This window comes from Xiphophorus couchianus, chromosome 18 (assembly GCF_001444195.1).
Source record: "Xiphophorus couchianus chromosome 18, X_couchianus-1.0, whole genome shotgun sequence".
NCBI lineage: Eukaryota > Metazoa > Chordata > Actinopteri > Cyprinodontiformes > Poeciliidae > Xiphophorus > Xiphophorus couchianus.
In genome coordinates this window covers 30,516,937-30,543,708 of record NC_040245.1, presented here as the reverse complement: position 1 = coordinate 30,543,708, position 26,772 = coordinate 30,516,937, and the positions used below count along the sequence as shown (strand labels likewise).

At 38.0% G+C, this 26,772-nt stretch overlaps 1 protein-coding gene across 5 annotated transcripts in view; it reads right to left on the bottom strand.

The window, feature by feature from the left end:
* bcas3 (BCAS3 microtubule associated cell migration factor) overlaps nt 1–26,772 on the bottom strand; it is a 328,257-nt gene that overhangs the window by 268,898 nt on the left and 32,587 nt on the right. For all 5 annotated transcript variants that reach the window (XM_028044826.1, XM_028044830.1, XM_028044829.1 and 2 more), the window contains exons 8-14: nt 25,090–25,194; nt 24,937–25,013; nt 19,075–19,151; nt 18,368–18,451; nt 15,076–15,246; nt 12,319–12,412; nt 295–428 (exon numbers count right to left, since the gene is read on the bottom strand). In XM_028044826.1, the coding sequence (XP_027900627.1) occupies nt 295–428; nt 12,319–12,412; nt 15,076–15,246; nt 18,368–18,451; nt 19,075–19,151; nt 24,937–25,013; nt 25,090–25,194 (742 nt within the window). The remainder of the gene's footprint in view (nt 1–294; nt 429–12,318; nt 12,413–15,075; nt 15,247–18,367; nt 18,452–19,074; nt 19,152–24,936; nt 25,014–25,089; nt 25,195–26,772) is intronic.

The following is a 26,772-nucleotide window of genomic DNA, read 5'->3' as shown; positions in this document are numbered from 1 at the left end:
GCCAGTGAAACTAGTATATTTTTATCTGTATCACTTAAGACAAGATTATTTGTCTTGTTTAAAAGTTATTTTTGTCTTATTTCAAGTGAACTTACAGTAGATTTTTAAACTAGAAACTAGACAAAAATAATTGGTAAGATTTTGTGTTTTTGCAGTGTAGTTTAACAGATTTCTCCTTTTAATTACTTCGAAGGCAGAATTGGAGTTCCACATAGTCACAAACAGAATATCTGATGCACTCTGTTCAAACATGAATTTAATGATTAGAGTTGTGTCTGTGTTTGTGTGTCAGACCTTGGCCTCGGTCTCTCCCCGATGCAGGGTATAGAGATGGTGAACAGCACTCTGTGAGGAAGCCCAAGGGTGGGTGAGGATCTGGAAGACATGGAAGTCATGGCCCAGGGTGTCGGCTGTCACCAGGAGCATTCCTACAACAAGCACAGTGACAGCATTACAAATCATTAACTGGTATCAACATAATTCTTTTGGCCGTCCGCAATGTATCCTCCTGTATCTGATCCAAGCACCATGTTGTTTTTGATCAAGAGTTGGAATCCAGTGGAACCTCACAACAACTGATGAGCTTTTTGCTGGTTTGAAGAATTGTTAATATTACTCTGCCTGGTATGCTGTCAACTGCAAGAATTTTTGGCATACAAAAAATGCGGGCTTGCGAAGTTTACCTTGGCACGGATGGCTCATATTGGCTCACCTATATGTACTCCCATTTGTCCCTCTGTATCCAGCAGCAGAGATGCACTGTGCAGCAGATTTAGTTCATCATGCAGGGTCGGTCCAAAGTTGTATGAGGCCTTGAGCAGAATTTGATTTACGGGCCCCTCTTGCTCCAAACATCAGCACCACTAACAGCATTTCACCATGAATTTAGTGAAATCTGGGAGAGGGTGCCTAGTTTAATTGACCGGGCAGTCAAATGTAATTGTAGTTTACTAAGATGCATTAATGAACAGCTAAAACTCAAAGATTAAACTGAGAGCATGAAATTGTTGCTATAGAAACAAAACAATCTAACTATGAAGATTGTTCTTTGAACTTTTACAAAGTAAACTTGCCAGTTCCTTAAAATTTTAAATTTAAATGTTAAACAATTTCAAATCTTTTAATTTATGTTCCAGTAACATAATTACCCAGTAATATTTTACGTTTCCTGCCAACTTCACATCTTTGTGGACCGCCACAATGCCCCGACCACCAGGCTTAGCAAGTTTTCTGGGGGAAACCCTGTATTCTGTCAACAAATTACAGTAAAATGTGAATTTTGTCCAGCATCTTCCCATTGATCTCCCACCATTAGAATTTACAATTCTTGTCATCAAAACTTTAGCTATAGTTTCCAACAACATCCCACCAGAGTGCACAGCTATACTGACATGACTAATCAATATGGCTGTCTTATCCAAACAATGAAACAAAGACTTGACAGTTTGAAGCACTGACGTGTTCATTAAGACAGATTTGTAATTTTGAGTGATGAATTAAGGAAGCGGATTTTGCTGTTTGTATGAATTGTTTTCAGAAATGCACTTACTGTTTTGCAAATGTCAAAAAATGATTCAAGAAATGCAACAAAGCAAATGAAAAAAAAACTAACAGCAGACCTGTAAAAGTGGTAAAATAAAACATTATTTCAGTTTTACTCCCTGGGCTGGACCACACAAAGTCTGCCAACTCTACCAAGTCTGCCGGACAGATGCTAGACAGTATGACAGAATTATTGTGTCTTTAAAAACAAACAAACAAACAAGTCCATTAAACCAGCTATCGTTTGTTCCTGTCATAAAAGCCAGCTTTCTCTCATATGATAGCTCGGTTTGGTTAAGTGCAGGGCTCCCGCCGTGTGTTCCTGTAAGGGAAGACAAGATGATAAGTATCTACGAAGGAGAGCATCCAAGCATCTACTCATCTAAGGATCACCATGGCTGTGTGCATGCACACTGGAAATCACTAAAACACTGAACCACAGCGCAGCACAAGTGTAACCAACACTGACAGGCCCATTCATTTAGCCCCGTTTTATTTGAAGCTCGTCAAACTGCAGAAAGTATAGGCCCTCACCATAAACAACATGCTCAACAAACCACACCAGAACAAACCCAGATCTGAACTGGTTTGGCCAGAAAAAAGGCAGCTCAGACACAAGCCCAAACCCAGAGCCAGAAGCTTTCAACAGAACGGTGAAACCATATCACTGATGGAGACTAACAACTGGCCAGCCTCTGTCATTCTGAGGACTCAACGACACAAGTCATACTAAAATAATTTGTCCTTTTCCTATGAGTTGTTCCACTTGGAATCTATTCCGTAGAAGCAGCAGTAGGTTTTAATTAGTGGCCAGGCTTTATTGGGTGGCACGTCAAAAGTGAAAAGAGGAGGCTGTAATGGCAAGAGATTAAAAGAATTCAGCAACATGTGCAAGGGAGATGGAAAACACTCCCCAACGCCCTTAAACATGAAGAAATATTAAGACGCCTAATAAATTTAGCACATTCGTTAACTGTTAAAAGCTTTCTTTTTTGAGAAATTCTTGAGAAAAGATAATACAGAGGTGGAATGAGGGAGGTAGAAGGGATAAGCAGTAGGGTCATGTATATTATCGAGTGGAGCCAAGCAAAGTGTGGACTGAGACAGTGGTTAGTTTTTCATGCTGTATCACAGCGACCAGAAAGGCAGAGAACTAAGGCCCAGGGCCTGTAAACTCTTCAAACCCACACCCCAAACGAGGTGCCAAGCCACAAGAAGCATTTGCGTCAACTGGGGATACACAGAAAAAAGGAACGGGGCCCTTCTAATTATAGAGTCTGGAAACGGAAGCGCGGGGTGATTAGGAATTGAGGCGCTGCGGTCTGTTTATCTGGGAGCTTCCTCTCACTCTCAAAGCCTCTTTCACCCACGCTCCACTCCTTCTTTTAGTTCTCCTCTGCTCTCTGTTTTGGTCAAGCCCTGCCCTCCTGGTGGCTGCACAGTCTGCCCTCTGGCTTTCCAGTGGATGAAAGTTGGCTGCTGATTTCTGGCGTGAGCCCGTATTTCTCTTTTGTTGATGCTGCAGTTAGGGCCCAAAAAAAAGTAAAGGCTCAAAGAGGCTCGAGCTGTGTGAGTGTCAGAGCCCAAGGATTGGGGATTTTGCGGCAGTGTTGAAATACAGATGCGCTCACCGAGAGGCGTCAGTCGGTTAGCCCGCAGGAAGACCAAATTAAAAAGTAGCTGAGCCACTCGGCGGCTGAAAAGACAGGGTTTCGGGGAAACCAGAGGCTGGCCAGAGCATGGTTTGACACATCCTATTTATAACACCTTGTCCTATACGTTACAGTGTTATTTGTGATGATTTACAACTAAAAATTGCTGGCACACGCACTTAGACGTGCACTAAAATGAAAGAGATGACCTCTAATTTGCCATGTGCGTAATACATGCATGCATAGGGAACATGAGGAAAATTGAATAATCATTTCCATAAATGTCTGTTTTTAGTTTCTGTGACCCCTCTCCTAGAACTGAGTCTTTTGTTGTGTTTCGCTGCAAGCTGTACTGCCCCATCTCTGTCAACCAAACAGAAAACATCTGCTCAAGCCCCATTAATAGTGGACAGAACATTCATTTACAAAGTGGTTGAAAGAGCTTTCTACATAACAATTGCAGATGGAACAAGAGGGTGGCACAGAAAGCTAAAACAGAAGTGGAAAAACAAAAATAAGCAAGAGGTCGGTGTAACATAAAATGTTACAGCGCCCTCCCAAACTGCTCTTTTATGGTGCATGTTTATGGGCACAAAGAATGTAAAATCCACAGAGTTCTTCATATGTACAAGGTGAATGTTCGAAGTTCAGTTGACAGCTAAGGTAAGTCAACCTTCTTCAGTGAAGACAGAGGATTTGCATAGATGAGCATGAAATCAAGTGGCAGTTCTACAGCTGCCAGGTATGTGTCCAGTTTATATGGTGCTTCAGAATTGCAATGTTGCAGAATTTTTTTAATTTTTTTAAAAGCATCTTCTACACCCTGGCCAACCTGGTCATCAAACAATAGGTGGGCTGGGGATGTAATGCTGTAGTTAAAGCTACTTCATTTGTCAATGAACGCAGATACACAATAGTTAATTGACAGGGTATTAGGACACACTTTCTCAGTATTAGAACACACATGAAAATATAAACATAAAGTCACTCAATATTCTTCTATGGAAGCAAAAGCTTGATGTTACAATGAAATATAAAATATTTTCACAATAAATGCTTTTCCAAGATCCAGGCTTCCAACACAGTCTCATATTCAACCTCTATATCTGACCTCTATAACCAACAAAATCTTACTTAAATCTTTGATGTTCACTCAGGTAGTATGTAAGACTTATCCTGGTAAGAGAAAATAAACACAACATATCACTTAGTAAGTATTCATGAAGGGTACGGCAACACCGATGCGTCGGCGCATACGTCAAGCCCATAGACAAAACCCCGTGTCGGTGCGCGTATTGCTTTCAGCAAGTCACGTGACCGATACAGGAACTGTTTCGAAAAGGACACTGGCGCGCCAAACTGTGTTCATAAGGAAGCGAATCTGTCAACGGGATGCATTTGCCAAAAGAATTATTGATCTTTTATGGTACAGCGTCAACTATGGAGCCTCAAGGCAAACGAAAGGTTTCGTAGTTTGGGACCATTTTGATCTTTCATCAGAAAATAAGGTGTTGGTTATCACTTCATTGTTGTTTCATCCAGTTCTTTTCAGTTTCCACTTGATCTATCTGACTCCAAATTCAGCTGAAATTGATTCTTAGTTTACATTCACATTAAGTTCTGCAGGTTAAGTGTTACATACTGTATGTTTGACAGGACTGTCTTATTTAAATAAATGCCAACAATGCACCAAAGAAACCACAAACATAAATATGAGCGGCTCTTACTCATATGTAAGAGCATATGAGTAGGTTTCAGGTTAAGGGTTACGGAAACCAAAAGGTCAAAATTATGTATTCCTAATATAGCAGAAGGGGTGCCGTCAGACTAATTCCAAATTTATTTTAACAACTGATCAACACACGTTGGTGTTAAAATGCTGTCTATTTAAATTCCTGAAAAATTTAAATCAATTAAAAGGCAAATGGACAAGATTCTAAAGTTTTATTTACATAAATACAAAAGATTCTAATCTATAAATTGGCATATACTGTACTTTGACTCTATACTGTTACTCCAATCCAAAAGATGAAAGCTACAAAAGAAAAGCAAAGAAAACATCAGAGAAAGGGGCTTCTCAAGGTTCATTTGATGTACAGTGGGCTGAAACCAAGGGTTGTGTTTTTCTACATGCTCCACAGGCAGACCACCTGTGAGCACTTCGATGTTAATAGATATGAAAAAAAGGTGTTTGTGTGTGGCTAACCTTGCTGACAAGCTGCTATTAGTTTGATATTCCTATGCTGGAATGTCGGTCTTTTTAACAGGGTAAAAAAGTCACCTAGCTTTAAAGCCGTGCCGACACAAAGGCAAGCACCGTAACGGTCAAGTTCACAAAGCATGACTGGTTCTCAAGGTAGAGCTTCAGGCTTGTTCTTTCATCAACTTAAGCGGAAAACACACCACTTAGGTCCATTTTTATGCAGCATTTACATATTTGCACACTTCCTGCTGGGAGTTGTTTTAAGAGGAGAGAGGTTTCTGTTGCAGACTGTCACAGGCGAGGCGGCTGTTCGCAAGAACAAAAACCTGCTCACAGCAGTTCTTGTTTTTTTAACACCAGGGCTATTTGTTGGTCAATTTTTTTTTTTAATTCTTAAACAAACTACTCTAATCAACAGATCCATTCCTCTGAAGCTAATCCCTTTTTTGAGCAGACAAACAGTGAGGCTGCAGAGATAATCCTTTTGCATTTACATGGTTTCTTAAAATTTAATTTGCTTCTGGTAATCTGTGACGTCTCAATCAGTCACAGTTGTTGGTCCTAGAAAAGACTTCACTAAGTTACAACTGTCCATATCAACATCAAACAAAATAGTCCACATCTTTACCATTGTATTAACCTAGCTGAATAACATTTATATTTTTTCAGCCAAATATATCTTAAATATAAAGACTAACATAGATCATCACTCCATCACATATATTAGTAAAAGTTGATTATTTTTTTTTACATAAAGGCACCTTTTAAATTAAGTATATTAATATTATTATTAGAACTACTTATACTACCACAAGTAGAGACCTTTGCCATGGTTCTTGGGACACATGGCAGCAGCCTTCAGGGTATTTCAACTAATTTACATATGTATTTATGACAGGTGGGCCAACACTAGAACAGCGGCTGCGCTCTATTTCAGACAAATTGTGATGTGTATAAAAGGAAACGTGTGCAGCCCCTTGAGTGCGCACAGTTTTATACATCTGAATTTTTTTGTGTGCCACAATTTTCAAAATGTGTCCCTGTACCAACTTTTAGTATAAAAACCGTGCACTCTTTTATACATGATGCCTCTGAACTTTGTATATGCTCTCGCTGGCAAAGAGAATAACGGTTTTCTCTTTTCCTCTTCCCATGAAAGTTTGATTGAAACGTGCACTTTAACATCAGCTATAATAAGAGCCTGCTGTGCAAATGACATTTTAGGGTTTCTTTGAGACTTCTTTTAGCATCTTACAGTCTGCTCTCAGCACAAAGCTTTTTGGAGGGCCACACCTGGGTATGTTGATAATTGCTGTAAATATTTTCCACTTGTACACTATGTCTCACAAAGTGGAATGTGTGATTTCTTTTCAGACTTCTTTTCATTTTGCACCAGGCTCGCAAGTAGCTACACTAGCTGTGTTTCCCTTACAAATGTACCAAATCTTTCTTGATAATGTCGAATCTTTTCTTGATAGTATCATAGAACACAATTTTGGAATTGCAGTAATTCCATTAAATAAGAAACACAATTAAAATCACAAGTGAATAAGTTTATTCCCATGATAAGTCTTTAAGAAATATGCCATGCCATCATTCTTCTACCACTTCTGTCTTCTTTGTCTTTTCCACCAGCAATAACATCCGGTTATTGATCACACAACTCATGTGAAGCAAAAAAGTGTTTCCATTGCAATTTTGAGAAATATGCAAATTACGGTAAAGCCGAGAAAACACATTATCCTGACACAACATTTTAACAAAAAACGTGAGTTGTTTTCTTTAATTTGCTCTGAGCAAATATATTTTCACGATTCTAATTTGTGCAATTGTATGGTCGATGGAAACACAGCTAGTGTACTTTGTTTCTGAAGACCGTAACATGGTGTTCAATTCTTATTTCAGCAGCCAAGAGCAAAGCATACCAGGGTCTAAAAGGTGAAAACATTCTTCAAAACAGTAGGTGAAGATCTTCTAGTCATCATGTGATAAGCCAAGGTGTTATTTCAGTTACTTTAAATGGAAAGAATGTGGGGGTCAATTTAATCTACACCAAATACTGTATGTGTTGTTTAAAAGACATTCTTTTTTTTTACTTTTTACATGACATGAATTATTCAGTAACATAAAAAATCTTAAATTATAAATGATATTAAATATCCAACTGAATTATTCAGTAGCACAAAAAATATTAAATATCCATCTACACTAAAAAATATGACAATGTTATCTCTTCCTCTTTTGGAAAATATTGCCTGAGTTTGACTCTCGGCTTGAACAAATTTATTTATTTATTTATTTTCCATTTTTTGCTCGTATTTTTTCGACAGTAGGCAGACAGGAAGGAGGGTGAGGAGAGGGGGGGAAGACATGCGGTAAAGGTCGTCGGGACGGGAGTCGAACCCGCGACGTCCGCGTCGAGGACTAAGGCCTCCAAACGTGGGGCGTGCTAACTCCCTGCGCCACCACGGCATGCCCCAGCTTGAACAAATTTTAACACTTAAGCTGCTTTTCCTCTTGATGTCGTCCCAGTTGGACACAACTGTACGGGCATTTAGTAACTTTACACTGCTGAGGTGTCTGGTGTAGAAACCACATCATGTCTACCAGTGAATACATATAGCAATTTACTTTATGGAAAATGAGCATCTAATTTTCTTTTTTCTCTCTGCTATTAAAGCCAGTAGGTCATCCCACTGAAGCCTAGATGACAAGGTAGCATTTCTAACAAAAGTAGTAACTTTAAAAAAAAAAAACCTTCAGTCTTTATAGAAAACTGCAACATTACAAAGGTTGCAACGTTTCCTTTCCAAGACAGAGCTGGAAAAAGTCAACAGTATCCCTCCACAGTAATGACTGTAAATCACATGTGAGGCAGCTGTGAGTGCTAATTACTATCTTGGTGTGAAGACACAACTCTATCCAAGCTAAATGTGTGGCTAGAAGTGTGTGGCTGAGTCAGGCTGCTTGTGTGTGGGAATTCCCCTCGTGTTCAACATGTGCATGTGGGTTGAGCGTTTTTTCAGCGGCAGCCTGGTTTTTTTCACACATCAGTAAGATGCAGCGAAGGAGTTATTACACCACGGAGAGCTGCCTTCATGGCACAGCTGCCTCAATGGTCAGGCACGACAGGCCTGGCTATTCATTAGACCGGCATGTTACTAAACCAGGAATATGGTTTATGGGACAGTTCCGTGTAGGGAGAAATTTAGCCTTGATTCATCTGCCATTACCCAGGGCTTTGATGGGACATTCAAAACTTCCATATTCAGAACATCTAGATGGCTAAAAAATACAGTTTTATGAGACTGAAAAATGTAATGAAAGAGACTTTTCTCCACATTAGGATGAACATACAGTTATATCTGACATCTGACATTTTTGTTCTTTTTACTACTCAGGAAAGCATGTTAAATTTACAGTTACCTACTGGATTCATATTTGAATGAATGAGTGAATGAATATCCTTCAATCCCAGAGGGAAATGTATAATTTTAACAGGTGATCTATTGGCTTTTATTTCAGTGTACTTGTTTCCAAGTTATTTTAGGATTTAGAATTTCTCCTTTATTTCTTCGTCATTAAAAAAGTAGAACCCATTTGTTACTATATGTGAGTAGTATGTATTTTGGGAGTTTCAAGGTTGTTTCTGTGGCCAAAAGAATCAGTGAACGTTTTAGAGGACAGCTCAGTTATTGTAAGTTTATTTCATGCTGCAAAGAAAAACACTTTCCAACAAAGTGAGAGAAACCTTTTCGAAGTCTAGTCCAATTTGCTCAAATTTTGAATGTCTCATTCTCTGCCCTAAATACAAGGTTTGGGGTAGTTTCAAAATATTACCCAGCAAAGTGGGACAGTCTTGAAAAAGCTGAAGAATAATCAGAGATCACCAACTCATATTACATCAACAGATGTGGAAAAGTAATGCTGGAATCCCAATACGCCGTCCTTATTTCACATCACACTATTGCACATTTGCTTTTGGCTTTAATGACAGGTTTGAGCACCACCTATGATACTGTAGCATGCACTATTTGATCACCAGGTTAAACAGGTTGTTTTTACAAATGTTTAGAAAGATTCAGCAGCATCAGAGTTACAACACTGAGATGCTGCCTAACACATACATACAATGTATGTGTTATCACAACGGAATAAAAGCAAGAACAATGTAATCATTACACCATCAACCCAATAATAAGGTCCTACTATATGGCCCTAATATCCCATTAGGATGAACTCACTGAATGTTTATAGTGCACCGAATATCCAGATCCTTCAGTATGGACATTTTTTTAAATAGAACAAAGCAATGACATTGCAGCAAATGTAGAATAGCACATGCTGACATGGTAAAGAGTGGAATAATATTTTTTATCATTAATCCCAATACGAACACACTATGAAAAACAGAGATGGAAATACAACACATATGCATCATGCTCGTAACAGGACGACCTGATGTTTTACAAAATGTGTCTCCTTTTCTCTTATGCTTTTTGATCTGTCAATAGAAAAAACAAGAAAAGAAACTGTGACAGAAGCAGCACCTGACGTAGAGGCTATCAGCATTTTTGTCACAAATTTGCTGTCAATTGGAAAAATCTCCCCCCAAAATATCTCAGACAACCACGAATATTGTTACATCATTTAATGGACTGCAAGCAAAAGAATAATTTGGTCACATGTTTGGCTTCTATGGTGTAAATATTTTTTATCACTGAAATATTCCATACTTTTATTAATTTTATTACTTTTTATTAATTTAATTACTGAATGTTTACATAATAGTTTTTTTTTTACAAAAATTTTAAAAATATTACAAAACTTCAGACTAAATCCTTATAAGTCTGAATTGTACAAATATTTTAGAGTTACTATAGTAAAATAGGGTGAGTAGTGAAAGAATTAAAATAGAAGCATTTCTGAAACAGAAAAAATAGAAGGAGTGGATTCTGTCACACATGGAGGCACAATTTGCGGAACAAATGTTACTTTAATTAATTAAGAAAGATTTTAGAAGATGCTAATGTGATTTTCATTCGGATATGTTCACTTTGTAGTGTTACCAACTTGATAACTAAGCAAAGCACTAAATCCTTATCAGTCTGAATGAGATTGTTGCAGAAAGACATTTAAGAGCTCAGAGTGGAGCCTGAAGGCTGAATCAATCACTCCATCTAGTGCCAGTCAGTCATAACAAATCCTCAACATCTCTGGCATGAAAACACGAGGACATTTTGAACTTGGCAATGCACCTAATAATCAAGTCAAGGATCATTGAGGATGATTAGAAAGAACGAGACGCAAAAGAAAACAAGCACACTCAGTGCAGCTGTTAAAGGAGCACTTTGCCACTGCACTTCATGTGCGTCCCTCTAATTACACTGCTAGGAATAGATGCACAAATCCAATGCAACGCCGCAGAGTGCTAGGCGCCACACCAAAAGCTGGCAGCCTCCGGTTCACCCTTTACAGAGCCTCTAACACACACAAGCCACTAAGGTTTTATAACTCTTCCCAGCCAAAACACTTGAGCTTTCCAGACTTAGTTTGAGTCATTTCATCATTTCCTCTTTAGTCTAACACTATTATTTTCGTCATGATGAGCTTGAACTTTCTTCCATGTCAGTAGTGGATGGAAGGAAGCACAAGTTCAATATGAGCAGGTTCCAGTTCTCCTACTGGCAGTCCAACAAACCAGTCTGTCAGATCTGGATCCCAGTCCATCCTGGATTGTTATGAACATTCCAGATATTTTAGAATTTGTGGAAATTCACCACCAGATAATCAGTCATCCAAGGGTTCATCTGGAGTTGGTCCCATTAAGTCCAACTCTTTTATCTGGCTTTTTGGTCCGGTTTTTTGGCAATGAAACTGATCTCAAAGACATGACATCTGGCTGTTGCAAACGAAGAAGCTACAAATTCACGGTGGAATATTAACCTTTACACTTCAGATAAATTAATTCAAGAATTTCTAAATATTTATAGGAATGCATCTAAGTTTGCATCCTTTAGCATTATGGTTTGTTTGTACAAACCTTGGATGTGTAAATGAAACTTGGCCCTGCTCAACTAAAGACGTCTTTAAAAAAGCAACGGTTCCTATTCATGTACTGTGATAGAGATTCCACAACTAGGAAAATGTACAATCCACAGCTCTGGGTAGAAAATATGTCCTGATCAAGTTCTTGATAATCAACTTTTCTGACCTGGGATGTGTTTTTGATTTTTGATGGGAGGAATGAGGGACAGAGTCTAGACAACCATCTGTAGTCAGTCTTTGTCCATATTTTAATCCTTTTCCTGCTCAGACAGAGCTGCTCAGTTAGTCTTGAGTCTCAGTAAGTGAGGGATTCCTGAGGGTCAGGGGGTGAAAGTCATCTCTCAGCAGCTTCTTTATTAACTTACACACACACGCTGGGCAGGAGTACATTCTGAGAGTTCACACACACAATATGACCCCAAACATCCACACTGATTCTTAAATACTGGGCATTGGCATGCTGATAAATTGTTCTATTTTGTGGTTGCTTCTTTCAAATTTTCTGAACTTTTCTCTTCATGAAACTACTCTGGGGAAGAAGTGATTTAAATTATTTGATCTATAGTTCAATTGCTAAGTTTGGTCAGCAACAGTAAAAAGACCACGTAGTTGTTTTTCTTTATGTAATTAAACAACACACACATATCTATCTAGCTATCTCTCTCTCTACATATATATGTCTATATATACATATACACACATTATACACTAAGTAAGTTACTCAGTGTATAATATTTCAACCAAAGTGTTGTACAGTCTGTTTTCTGGTTTCACTGCAAGTCTTTAATGCAAGCCGTCTCTTGAAAAGCAGGCATTTGTGTGGGTGTGTATGTGTGTTTTGTGCGTGTGTGTTTCTGTGGAAGTGGTCCTTACCACTAGGGTTGAATTGCATGCAGGATATGGGTTTGTCATGGGCTGGAAAGTGAGCCACCACTCCCTCTCCGTCCGAGTCCTCACTCACCAGGACCTGTGGTGTATACACACATGGACACAGACCCAAAATCACTTTCTGACCATGGCAACAATAAACAGAAAACGGGACTTCCCCCTTTTCAAGGATTTATTGTTGACATTTTGGGTTTTGGTGTGAAAAGTGTTTTTTGGCATGCCAACAGAGCCTTTAAGATGTCATCACCATCTCTTCGACAAAAGAAACACTTTGATAGAAAATTTTCTTGCACTGCTCTGAAAAGAAAGCAAACTCATAAACTAATCTACATTTGAAAAATCCGGTGCAAAAATTACTGACACACCAACACAGGGAAAAAACATGTACAAATTTACTTCAGCAAATCAAATATTATCTTGGTATTATACTTTACTATGACTGAAAGCTGCTCCTAAAGTTGAGTAAAATGTCTGTTATAAAAATCAAGAAAGTAGATTGAGTAGTCAAGAAAGAAGATGAGGAAGAAAAGCAAGAAGCCTCTGACATGAATCAGTTCACTGTTATTACAGAGAATCCAGACATGGTGGTTCTGTGAGAGAAAGATGCTTGAGCCCTTTGAAACATATCTGTCCTCTGGAGAACAGAGTGGTACACAGGGGAGGGAGTGTGACGGTGTACCACAAGCTTTCTGCTCCAAATAAGGAATTTCAAAGTCTAAAGAAAACGAAAAATATCTAGAATTTCCAAAGGAAATGCTGGCTCAGTGCTGGCTTATTTCCCCCCCCAGGCCCTCCTCTAGAGTTTTAACTTCTGGACTTTTGTTGACCGGCTGACTCAGTCTTCATGGTTAGCGTACAGTGTACAGTTACAGTGTGTCACTTAGTGACAGAGAGCAGACTTGCTTCTAAAGGCCTGAGTCTGACGTACAAGACACAAACTAAAGGCAGAATACAGAGTCATAGGGGAGGCAGTGAGTGTGTGTGTCAATGGCATTAAGCTCCCACGGCTCATTAAAGATGTGACAGCTTCTGCGCTTTGATTAATTACAATGTGGTAAAGCTGAGGAGAACTAGAGGCAGAAAAACGTTCAGCGTTTCATTTGACATTGAGACAACAACTGGTAAAGTTCCAACCGTGTCAATATAAAAACACTAAGCACCATTGGTGGTGCTGCATTTGCACCTTGCCTCAAATAACAGAATCTGTACAAAGCATTGAAATTATTTATTAAAACAAAGTCTTCTTGAAGTAGTTTTTGTGGGTTTTTTGTGTTTGTCTTCTCAAAACCTGTCACTCATGGCAGATAACCTCTCAAACTCAGCCTTTCCACTGTCACCACATTCTTGATCAGGAAGAGAGATTCCTGCAAGGTCAAAGACTCCATGCAACAGGCCAAGTATTGCACAGATAACTCTCGACTAACTGGCAAAATTCTAAATTAGACCTTCTGGTATTACATCTAGATACAGTAGGAAGTCACTAAATCCATGGTGCTTATATGCCTGGGATATAAACACCATGATAATGTATGAATTTGATTTAATGCACATTTTTGCATTGCTGGAAGTTCATTAGACTAACATGACATTTATTGTAAATGAGTGTTTTTAAATAACCGATTGAGTTTTCATAAAATAATGTGTTAAATGGCATAGTCAGAGTCCCGTTCAAATCCTTCCCCACCCATCAGACAAAGTCTGTACTATTGAAAAAGAAGAACAAGCAAATATATGATCCCAAAATCTTGTAGCGGTAATTGCAGTGAGAAGGTTCTACATCAGCAAAGTACTAGCTGAATGGGTCTGAACAGAAAAATGTAGTTGGTAAACTGTAAGAAGAAGGATAAATCCAGGTTAGAGGTTTCAACTGAATAGTATCACATTCATACATGAACAGCTTTATATTAATTGAGAAAGAGCAAAGATCTGATAGAAGCCGGATTTCCATTTATCTGTAGGCCCACGAATGCATCGTGGTTGAGCAGTAAACTTGAGTTTGTGCTCTGCATTGGGCAGATGTGTTCATTGGGCAAATTTCTCTTGTGGCTGATATGATTTGGTAGACTTTCAGCCCAAATCTGGTGACAGTCACCACAGGACTTGGCCTATTAGGAGGCCAAGGACTTTCCTTTTCCTTAACCTCTTACTCTTTATCCTTATCTGCCTCCTCTTCTTCTATGATTTTAATCCATATTATGTTCTTCTCTAATTAGACTAAGACCCATGCTGTAATCCAACGTATTTAGTAGTTGGTAATCTACTAACATTTGTTTGTCAGAGCCACGATCTAACAAAGAAAGGTAGAGCGTAGCTCAGGTCCAGTACACAGCACTGCATATAATCTGAAACCTTTTCTAGATTATTGTCAGAGTTGTTTAGTTAACATAGCAGATTATTTTCAAAGGTTGATAAATGGGTGAGCCCAATCAAGAATTTACAAATAAAGTCATTAAAATGATTCTGAACAAGTACAAGGACCACAGTTCACTAACAATTGTGTTGTATCTTTGTGACTAACTGATCTAATTGGTGTAGACATAAGCAAGCAAAGGGTAAGTAATACATGGACATGTTGGATGTTAATTTTATATATATATTTATATAGATAGATAGATAGATAGATAGATAGATAGATAGATAGATAGATAGATAGATAACATTTACAATTAACTAATCATAAGCAAGAATGACCGAAATCATGAGTTCAAGTGTTCTGAAGAGTCCTGTGTTTCATTAGCTGACCTGTCCTTCGCCAACATTGTCTGTGTCAATGATGGTGATCACGCCAGGACTAGGAGGGCTGCGGCGACTCGCACTGTGAGGGGTTCCCTCTTCGTCGGGTGTGACTGCCGGTAGGGTGCCGGCTAGCTGGGTCACAACTTTGCCCACCATTGTTAGGCCTGTTTTCAAAGTCTGAAAAAACATTGAAAAAAGAGAGTAAATTTCATCAGATCCACGCATCAGAAATGATAAATCTAATCCTGCATCTATTTGCTCTAAAGACTTTTCTAAAATAAATATACTTGGAATACCCTCTGTGTGGGTGTATACAGCATGCTTTCTTGATTTCCACTGATAACTTGTAGTGCTGATTATTTGTAGTCCTGCCGCCACAAGAGACTCCAACGTGTGTGAGAGAGGCTCCTCTGTGTCAGCTTAAGGTCCAGCCTGGGTGTCTGGCTCAAACACACCTCTGTGGCTCAATTGAGGGAAATGGATAGTGCTGCTTAAGTGGAGTCTATCTCACGTACTACACTGTCTTAGTCTAATGGAGTCCAATGCATGTGACTGAGTGTCTGCGTGTGTGTAAGCGCCAAAGGGGCCCTGGAGAGCCTAATCAAGCATTCAGACTAGGCGGCCCTGTCAATACACCATGGCGCCTCCAGTTTGTTGGGTCTGAAGATCACCTACTGTCTCTCTTTGCCACTTGGCCAGGCACACTAACAGTCTCTGCTGCTTGGGTGCATTTGCGTGTGTAAAATGTAAGAAATGCCATCAATTATTAAGAGAGGCGTTTGGCCTCTAATTGATCAACACTAATGTGTTTTCTAATCACTGCAGTTGTGGAGTTCTTCGTGGTAGTCCAAACAGGGGGTATTGATTTAGTTAGTGGGAGGGATCCGGGGGAGACGATTAAGTCAGATGGTTGACAAAAAACAGCCTGATGTCGCCATCTGAGCACATTTCAATCTAATTTGTGCAAAAGGTCTTTCTTAATCATATGCAAAGTAGTCATCAGCAAAAGGCTTGGTATGGCCCAAAAAGCGCAAACAGGACAGAAACAACTGGATGATTCTGGCTCCATCTCTCTTTAATCTTTCTTATAAACAAAAGCCATTACACTTTAATGCTGCCCCTTCCCCCTTCTGCGTCTCTGTCTCTGGACATCAGCACACAGAGCCAGCGTGTCGCGCCACAAGCCAAAATGAGATACCTTGTCATCCATATTGAGATATATGGTTCTAAATGAGGAGAGGGCACACGTGCGGAATGCCTGTCTTCATATCAATAGCCCTGCTATTGTACAGCCTACTGACATCCTGCTAACCTCCTGATGGCACAGTTCTTTTTTATGGTAATTACAGAATTCACACACTGGCAGTTTGATACACTTAATCTACAAATAAATCTTTCTCTCTGTTACTAAATAAACAAATAAACTACAATCCCCACAAGGAGAAGCTAATTAGCATATGCTGGTCAGTGACTAAATGATGCCAGGAATGAATTTCACCTAAGATCAGAGGTGGGCCGTTAGTGACTCATTTTAGAGCCACTCCCCAGTGAAGACAAGTGAACCAAGACCAATGGCGAGAAGTAGATTACAGGGCGAACAAAAAACAGGCAGGTTGATGAAGTGTCTCATAAGCTCAGAGCCAGTGAGCCAGGAACGGCTAGGCAGATCCAATGTCAATAGATTTACAGATGGTGGAGGCAGAGCTGGAAAGGCTGTTCTCGCTAGAGTTTTACATAAGCAAGAGTTCAGAGTTCCAATGATAACATATTTCTTTAAGCAGGCATCAAGTGATTCAAGTAAAAAGTTCATTATGTATTTTCAATACACATAACTTTACTAAAACATGGGAGGAAAGGGAGAAAATCAATTATGTACTGTATCTTGAAAATGTATTCAAGCTTTTTAAAATGTATTTACATTTGGTCTTAATACAACTGTAGACTTCAGTGTATTTCATTGGGGTTTTATATAATCAGTCAACATAAAGCAGTAAAAAACTGTGAAGTGGAAGGTGTGTGAGGCATAACCTGTTCATCCTCTTTAACTCCAATACTAAGGCTGCAGTTAATTATTACAGTAATTGATTGAGTGATTTTAGATCTACGTTTTCTCTAGACTCCTTTATAGACTAACATTACATCAACATTATTTTAGCTATTTATTTTATATTTAAGTTGTATTTAAATTACCATATCGCACTTAAGTATATATATTTTTATAAATTTGATATAACCTGTGTTTACATTATTATTTATTAATAACACATTAGATGACATAGCTAGTCAACAAATAAGCAAGTTTCCTTTGTGGATCAATAAAGTATATTCTATCCTATTGTATTCTTCTCACAAGCAGATAATTGGATAACCAAATTGTGTCAACAGTGTGCCTTTCTAATAGTCTTATTTTATGAAATTTTAGAAAAACATAAAGAATGCAAATAAGTAATTCAATTCCATTTTTCAATAACACAATAAACCTAAACCATGATAAAAGTTAATAATGCTTTTATTGCTTAACATGCAATGACATCATTCTTTTGGAGAACTCTAGATCAATTGTAGCAAACGATGCATCTCCAGCTAAATAAATCCTTCTGATATCAGCATGTGACAAGCTCAGCCCTTTCTGCTCGACTTAGCATCAATACTGGCAGAGCCGGCGTCGGGTCTATTCCAAGTTAAAGTTCACCATGAGCAATGTAAAGGTCATAGGTAACATGTAGAAGCAGATGCACTGGTCTGCATGTAAAACCTATGTGCATCACCCTCAAAACACAACTCCCAACATGGTAGTGGGAGCATCATGCTGAGAGGATATTTTCTTCATATCATCTTCTTAAAATAATTGCCTATTTATAAGAAGTTTTTTTTTAGGCCATTATTTTAGGAAGGTAACGATATGGGATATGGATGCTGATCAGATTACTGGCAGAATTGGCTGTGGATGACTGAAAACCTGATAGCGCTGCACACACACCCTTTTACTTGTCATACTAATTAAGTACACAGAAAGAAAAACCTAAGATATCACCTGACTATTACAGGTCAGTGTTTTGTGATTGATACTTGTCACAAAACACTGACTGATTAGACCATTTCTCAGAGAGGTATAACACTTTTTAATAAATAATAATTGAATCTGTTCATTTCAATACTAAACACAAGTTAGCATCTGCAATGTACTGCTGTCTCCCTTTAAAAAGTGTGGAGTTGAGACTAAATAGCTGTCCTGCAGGCAGCTAGTATAATTTCTGACATTAAAACAATGGTAGATGGAAGAGAAGAGTGAGCTTACTTTAGCAGCATTGATCACTGTAGCTGTGTAGGACTGTGCGTTGTCGCCACAGGCTCCTCCATGAGACTGGTGACATCTTATTAACTGCCATAAAGACAAGCATACAAAGCAATAAGGAGACTGCTGGAGGTAAGTAATGAGAAAATCTGGAAAAATTAACTCAGATTTACAGAGTTAGACTATCAACCATTGCTAGATTGATTTTATTAAGAGAAAAAAAATCTGAATGAGCTGGAAAAACCAAACAGCCAATCTCCACTAATTTAATTTCAAACACAACATCCCTTGAAAAGCCCGGCCCCAGTCCTGCTCCAACTGTTCAAAAAGCTACATTTTGTCATTTCAGAAAATCCTCCTCAGGCAGTCACACAAACAGTGGTCCCATCTGTCAATTACTTGAGTGGCCCAGCACCAAAACACGGTTATGCATTAAATGTATTGCAGAATCCTGCAGCAGAACATTCTGGTTTTTGTAAATACTTAAAAATCCCATTAAACAGAAAATGCCTGCGCATCTGTTGATTTTCAAAAATGTTATCATCTGTAGTGGACTCTTCTTAAAATGAGTTGTTTATCCAGACAGATTAAAGAAGCAGAAAACAGATAAAAAGCATTTTATTTTTAGGGTAAATATGTCGTTTCTCTGAGATAAGGCAATTCTGTTATAAGATGAATGTGTGTGAGTGTGTGTGGGTGCGTGAGACCACCTTGTTCTCAGCATAGGCGAGCCAGCGGCTTCCCAGAGCTATTGGATTGAGGCAGGGACCGGGGCATGGATAGCAGCCTGAAGACCCACAACAGAAGGTTTTACCAAAAACATAACAGGATACATATTAAATCACATAATATGTGATGACAAAGTTATTTACCAAAATAATTTTGTCATCTAGTAGTGCAAAGGATCAACATACGCCCACTGTCATTAATGTGTTTGTGTGCAGTCTCTGTATTTGGAGGATAAATGGGAGTTTAATGAGGATGACGTATCTTTGCGTGTCTGTTGGGGGTGCACAGCATGACCTAATGGAGTCTGTGATACCCAATAAATTGAGGATGCCTCCTTTGTTCATTGACCAAAATTATAGTCCCTTTAGGGATAGACAAACACACACATGCGCACACCCCTTCAAGCGAACGTGACCTATACTTTAGGTGAAAGTGGTTAGATGTGAGATATGAAACCATGTAATCCCACACAGGTATGATTAGTCAGACCAAAAAGGCAGAACTCCAACTTCTCCTTGGACCACTTCTAGGTTTCTCAGAAAGAAGCTGGGCAGTGCGATTAGAAAAAGGCATCATTAATTCAAAGCGTCCCTTAAAAAAATAAAAATAAAAGCTAAAGTTGCAGAATATCATCTAAAAAAAAATAGCAGGACCATTGGAACCGAATCTCCAGATATTCATATCAAAATGGAAAATTTAAAATGTAATTCAAGCTCCAATTTGGAATAAAAGCAAATACAGAGAAAGGTGCTTAATTAAAGTCTTTCTTTTAACAGAATTTGAACAAGGTGAAGCTAAAACTGCCACATTCTGGCTAGAACAGCTTTACAGTAAAGTATTCATTTAAGTATTTACATGCAAAATATATGTTTTTTGTAAAGTTTTGGCTTAATTACTGCTCTGTATCTGTGGTTCTTTCGATTAATTTAGTCAATTATTGAAATACTTTAAATCACAAGTAGGGTGGAAAATTATAACCTCCACCGTTGAGGTTATAATTAGTGCCACTTCAGCTAACCGGAGTCCGAGAAAAGTGAGCGAATATGAGAGGGGACGGGTCAGAAAAGTTACGAGAACTAAAGCTAAAAAGTGCGTAAGCCCATTCAGAAAAATGTGACAAACTAACCAATATGTTAATTACTATACAGTAACGTGCCAGAGGGCATTACTACCGTAAAGGCGGGGAGCAATAGAAGCTAAAGTGAGAGGGGGGGAATACCTACTGTATTTATTTTACCTAAATACTGTAGGTAAAATAAATACAGTAGGTTCCCAGAAAAAAACGGGAGATTTGACAGGTATGGGGATAATACAGGAATGATGATGGCCCGTGGAATTAATCACAAAATGAACACGTTTTGAGATATTTTAGTAATAAGAATAATTGTGAATTTCAATAGAAAACGTAATAAGGAACAACAAATAGAACACTTAGAAAACAGCTATTGATGCCATTTAAATTTTTTTTAAAAATGACTAGACACATCTAGTCTAGTATCTGGGGGAGTTGTAGCCAAAATGTGGCAATGTTCAACATAGAAAATGATGGCAAGAATGTTAGGGTTGTGTAGTTAAATTTGCTGTCACTTCAAATGAACTAATTGCACTGCACCTTTGTTAAGGTATCCATGATTTGTTATGTTAAATTATTTTGTATACATACATACTGTATGTACGGTAAACTTATTATCAGTCATTTTTTTCATACAGTTAAGAATAAATCATATATGTAATTTGCTTGTACTGGTGGGGTTTGTAATTGAAAGAAAAAAACAGTGGCAGGTGAAATGTCTGAGAGGCTCTTTTTCTCCACCAGCCACAATTAATCTATTTAATCAAATTTATTGTTTCATCCATACACTGGGGAAAAAGGTTTTTCAATTTACTTGGTTTTATTGTGTACATCGGCCCCACACAATGACAATAAGTAGAATTGACTTAATTTCCCTCTTTCGCTCAAGTACTTACTGCCTGTCAAACCAACATATTTTATTTACATAAGATTACATAAAAATATTATGTTGAACATACAAAGGTGTTATGTGTTATCATAATGTAAATATATTATGTAGTAGCAATATCTTTTTTATGTCTCCGTAGCTTATTTTTGGTTGTCACTATTACTCAATGTAATTATGTCCCAGAAAATTTCAATCCTACCTAATTTTTTCAAGTTATTAGAAAAGTGCAGTCATTATTTCCTTGCTAAAGTAAAAAAAAAAATCTAACCTGATTTTTGACAACAACAAAAAAAAGGCAAAGAATACGGGTGCTGCTTCTTTCCTCTGCTATAACCAAAAGTTATAACCAAAAGTTATAGCCAAAAGTTATAGCAGAGTTTGTTGTATGTTTGGACCAACATATAACAGTTTTCTTTATAGGTGGACATAGAAAGTGCTAAATAAGTCCAAACTACAGATTAGCTTTTTGAGTCGTATGTGAGGAAAAAGCTGTCATTTAGTCAACCATGAACTCTGAGTTTGACAGCTCATGTAACACAGCAGCAATAATTCAACCCAATGGCTGAGAAAGCAAAGAATGATGATGTTTCACTGACCGAATCAAAGCTCAGACCTCAACTTGAAATGCTGTGGCAAGATGTTAAGAAAAATTTGCATCACTTAATTACTATAAATAAATAACTTTAGCAACGCTCCAATAAGAAGAGATAAAACTGAATTCACAACCATGTGAAAACTAATGTGGTTGAGAAGATGGTTATCTGTTTTCTGGAGCCCACAATCAACATGCACACACACACACCCCCACACACACGCACTCAGCTCATCAGTGTGCACAGAGGTGTGGGGGAACAATCATTTACAGCGCAGCCAGCAAGAAAGTTGGAGGCAGATTCCCTCTCTTTCCCCCCCGCCCTGTGTGTGTGGTGGGGAAGGGGCTGATATGGAGGGAAAGAAGGGGCCAGTTGAGGTAAGCCACAAGTGCTGCTGGTAACGCCAGTGAGGCCTTTTGTAACCTTGCCAAGGCTGAGGTTGTATTGAGTCAGACAGTGAGATAACATATGTTTGACATCCTGGGTGGAGAACAGAGCAGAATGTGCAGAGGAGGCAGACATGATGGGGGAATTAAAAGAAGCTTAGGATAGTCACTCCAAGTCATGAATAGAGTAGAACTCCCCATGCGAGTATCTGTCTTGATTAACTAATAAGAGTTTAATATGTCGTGTTGCTGTACATCTGAGCAATATGATGTACATTGTCTTAATTTAGACCACGCTGCCTAAGTTAAGACAATGTGGTGAGTCTTAATTTAGCTTTTAAAAAACTGATAGCATTATATTTAAGTCGAACACAACTTCCCAAAAAGTTCAACAAGACAAGGCTGTGTGTATTTTGTTGGTTTGTTTTTCTTTTGTTTTAATTGTCTTGCTTTTGTGAAACACTTTGTTATCTATGTCTGTGAAATTTGCTACAAAAATAAAGTTTTACTTAAGGTCATAAAAGGATATCTAAATTTAGGGCTGTTTCCAAAGCGATAAACTATAGATTTGTTTATCTGCAGGTTTTTAATTCAAACAATAAAAATGTTTTATTATTGCATTTAGCTCTTTTAAACAACTACTCCATATTATTTCTACTCTTTGTTCTAGTATATGCATTGAATCTGCAAAAGAACAAACAGCGTGTACCTTAGAATGTGCATCACAGGTTTAATGACAGAAAATCCCACTGAAATTCTTTTCTGCAACTTTTAAAGAAAGTTGGAATTCCATTTTCAGTTCTACTCTATTGGAAATATGAAGCAGCTGGCATCAGGAAACCAACAGTGACTGCAACACAAGTCCCCGCTTCAGACATACTCTCCAAAGTGCCAATTGTGACTAGCTTGCTTCCTTTCATTAAGGGTCATCAATGTTCAGTTTCACAACAGTTTTCCGCACCTGGCACAGGTGAACAGGAAGTTCATCCTTAAAGGAATTTTTTTGAAATAAGCTTGTGGTCATTTAGTTCCAGAGAAAAACAAGATATTTTAAAACATAAATAGTAAGAACATAAACATACATTTTAAGAATAGTGATAAAACAAAAAATAAAAATCCTTGACATCATTTTTTATTTCAGTAGAAATACCAGCAAACCTTAAAATGCTAACTGTATAAGATAAATCTAAAGTTAAGGAGTTAAAAGTCAAAAAAGTGACAAGTGGTTTGAATAAAAGAAATAAGCACTACTATGCTAAATCATTTTAGAAAAAGCAAAGAAAAATTGTCAAGTTGACTGGTCAAAACAAGGTTGCAGAACAGAGGGAAATTATTGATTTATGGTGTAGCTGCTTTGTTCTTAAGAGATCCAGCTCACTTGGATTCAAAGAAAGAACATGAGCATAAACGCAACACTAAGTGCTTTCAAAAAATTTGACAAACACCACCATATCTCCAGAGAAGCAGCGGACACGCAGTGGCAGAAAGGCTTATCCAAAACAGATCCCAGAACATCACAGGGCCTTTTGTTTACCACTTTTATGGACCAAATAGACCAAATAACGTTATGAAGAAGAGGCCCCTGTATTCAGAAACGATTAATAACTATTGAGCATGTTTGGTTTCCTGTTGCCCAGACACTGATAGGGAAGGCAGGCAGACAACGAGGAGACACATTAAAGCCTCTCGGTAAGGTCAGTTTACTCCAGTCAATGACTTAAGTGGACAGCGATGGCCTTGTAATAGTCTGGTCTTTCTTTCACAGCCTCCTTAAGCAGAGCATGAAGGTACAGCAAACAGGATAAAAGAGTAATGCTGTAAACAGAATCACTGTGAGGTCTCAGATGATGTTTCAGAAAAGCAGGACTTGAGTGCAGCACTATACCAAGTCTTGGTGGCATGTAAGATGTCCGGTTTCTTCTCTTACACCGAATGGCCACGGTAGTTAAACATGTTTTTAGAAAACAGGGCAATTATGCCGATTACCAAAAAGGAAAAGTAAGAAACAACTAATTTTTGAAATCTGGGTGTTAAAGAAAGTTGGAATTCCATTTTCAGTTCTAGTCTACTCTATCTTAGACTATTCTAGTCTAAAATTCAATGACACCCATTAGTGGGTGACCATGGGGGCCCTTGCAAAGCCCTCTGGAATGAAGGGCTAAGTCAACCTAAGAGTCCTAAGTTGTGTTCGGGATCTGTGATTTGTGTGACTTTAGACAGTATCACACCAGTGTTTCATTTCTTTTCCTTTATTTTGATTATTTTCAAGAGAAACCCCATTATGGTTGATTAGCAAGATATTTAAGGAATCATTAAAAAATATTTCAACCTTTCAACATTTTTAATATTTGATCTTTCCTGAATAAAAAATATGATGAAATTACAAAAATTTAAAAGATCAAATATAATGCATTGGATTAAACATATTCTAAAGCCTATATAGAACGGCAGCCCTGCAAGACTAAAATAATCTGAAACGTACTCATAAACCATTTTGGAATCACCAAAGAAATAATGTTGTTTTTCTGACAAAATAGTTTATACTTACAGTCTTTATGATCTAGTTCAGTTGAACTTTAAGGGCCAAAAATGTTTTTTCTTTTTTTTTAAGTAACCAGTGCAGCTGAAGTATATCCTGTCTGACATTAATCATTTTTCCAATTCAAATTAATAAGCCACATTGATTAATTAAGATAAAACATTCAAATTAATACAAAGAAAACTTTTCTCTAAAATCAGTATCAGCCAACAATACTGTAACAGTACTTAATAAAAAAAAAGGTTGTAACTGAAATTGAAAATTGTCATTAATTACAAATGTAAGAGAGAATATTTTGCACAAAAAGAATTTATTTAGAGGACACAATTTGCTCATGAAACATTCAAACTATAAGCATCCTTACTTGTAACGAAGAACTTCTTGGTGAAGGTGCAGCTGTCAAAGGCTGCAATTTTCTCTTGAAGGCTCACCACAAGAATACTACCAAAAGAAGGAAAGATAATGCACTGAAAAATGTCAAGAGAGAAAACTGTATTTGTACATGAATGAGACTTACTGTTTGTTGCAGTGGAGCTCATAGATTGGTGTCTTGAACTGAATGGATTTAACCATTTCGCCTGTCCGTAAAGAATACAAGTCAGCACAACAATAAGGGCTGGTCCTGAAAGCACAGAGACACATGATAAGCTTATGCAGCAAATATCATTTTAATATTTACCATTTGAAATTTGTAAAGGACCAAACTTTAGTTGACAAAGTTGGGCCATAAAATGATCTCAAGGATTATTAATTTCTAGTTATGCCATAATATTCAGATGAATTAGAAATAGCACAATGGCTGATTTGAATTGGTTGAATTGGAGGCTCCTGACTGGTGCTTTGAATGCCATGACAAGGTAGCAATTTAATATCCAGGCAGCAGAGACAATTTTTAACAGTAGCATGTCCTGAATGACATCATCAGTTCCATCTCATTTGCTTTCATTTTATTTTTATTTTATTTTGTGTTATCATTTCTCTACCTGTGATGTTGTGATTGTTCTGAAGCACGTTGGTCAGCTGAGGTTTTAAATATGCTATATAGGTAAACTTTGACATGACCTTTACTGCTCCGCTTTAAATGTCTGTCTAGCCGTCTGTTTCGGACGCTGATCAGAGAGACGATGGGAATATGCAAAGCAAAAAAAAAAACTGTTGTGGTACCTTTATTAACAGTCTGAACTGCAGCAGCTCTATTTTGAAAAGCATTCTTTTGTCCATCAATGGGCTTGGTCAACCATGACGCAGGCACCTGTTCCCTTTTCAGAAGTTTCCCAGCATTGCTGATTGAGGATTTTCTAAACAAGACTGAGTTTGCCTGGTAAAAATCAGCCCAGAGGGACTGGATCTTTGGCTATTGTGAAATGATTACTAGTGGATGGCATGGACTCCGTCGAAGTTTTCAATTTTACCCAATCACAAACGTTTGCTGCAATGCTTATGCAGTAGTTCGATATGAGGCTTAATGTAAATTGCCTAGGCTGTAAACAACCGTCCTCCACTGTGGCGACAGAAGTACACAGCCACACCAGGTTGTTAATGTTAATTCAATATTTGGATGTATGGCCGACATGGACTGAACAGCTTTGTTTACTTCCTCCACTCTCAATGCCAAATTACAACCCTATGCAATTCTAAAACAGTGCAGAAAATCAACACTATGGTTTATATTTGTCATGAGGTGTAAGAGTGTGGATGGACCAAAATACAGACAGGAGCTGGAAGTATGAATCATCTTTTAATGAAAATTTTAAAAAATTAAAAAATAACACAGGGTAGTGACGGGCCAGATGACACAGAAACCTCGGCAGATGTGCCGAGCAAACAAGACAAAACCCCGTGTCGGTGTTTTGTCCGACACGGGGACAAAACACCTTATCACTTTAAGGAAAACTACGTAACCAATACAGTTCCTGTATCATTTGGATGTGAACGCGCCAAATTGTATTCATGAGGGAGAAACTGTGTCAACACGTTTGTGGGTTTTGTTGGATGGAGATGCTTTGTGTTCTTTGCTTAGCAGTTGTTTTTGGCTCGCACTCGAATACCGGAATGAATCAACCAATGAATGTTGAAATGTTCTTGCAAATCTCTCCATGTAATTACAGTGAATTAGTAACACAGATGCATTTTATTTTTTTCTCAGATGACAACCTGTGGCAGCAGCTTAACATGGAATTCGAAGAGAGTAAGGCCAATT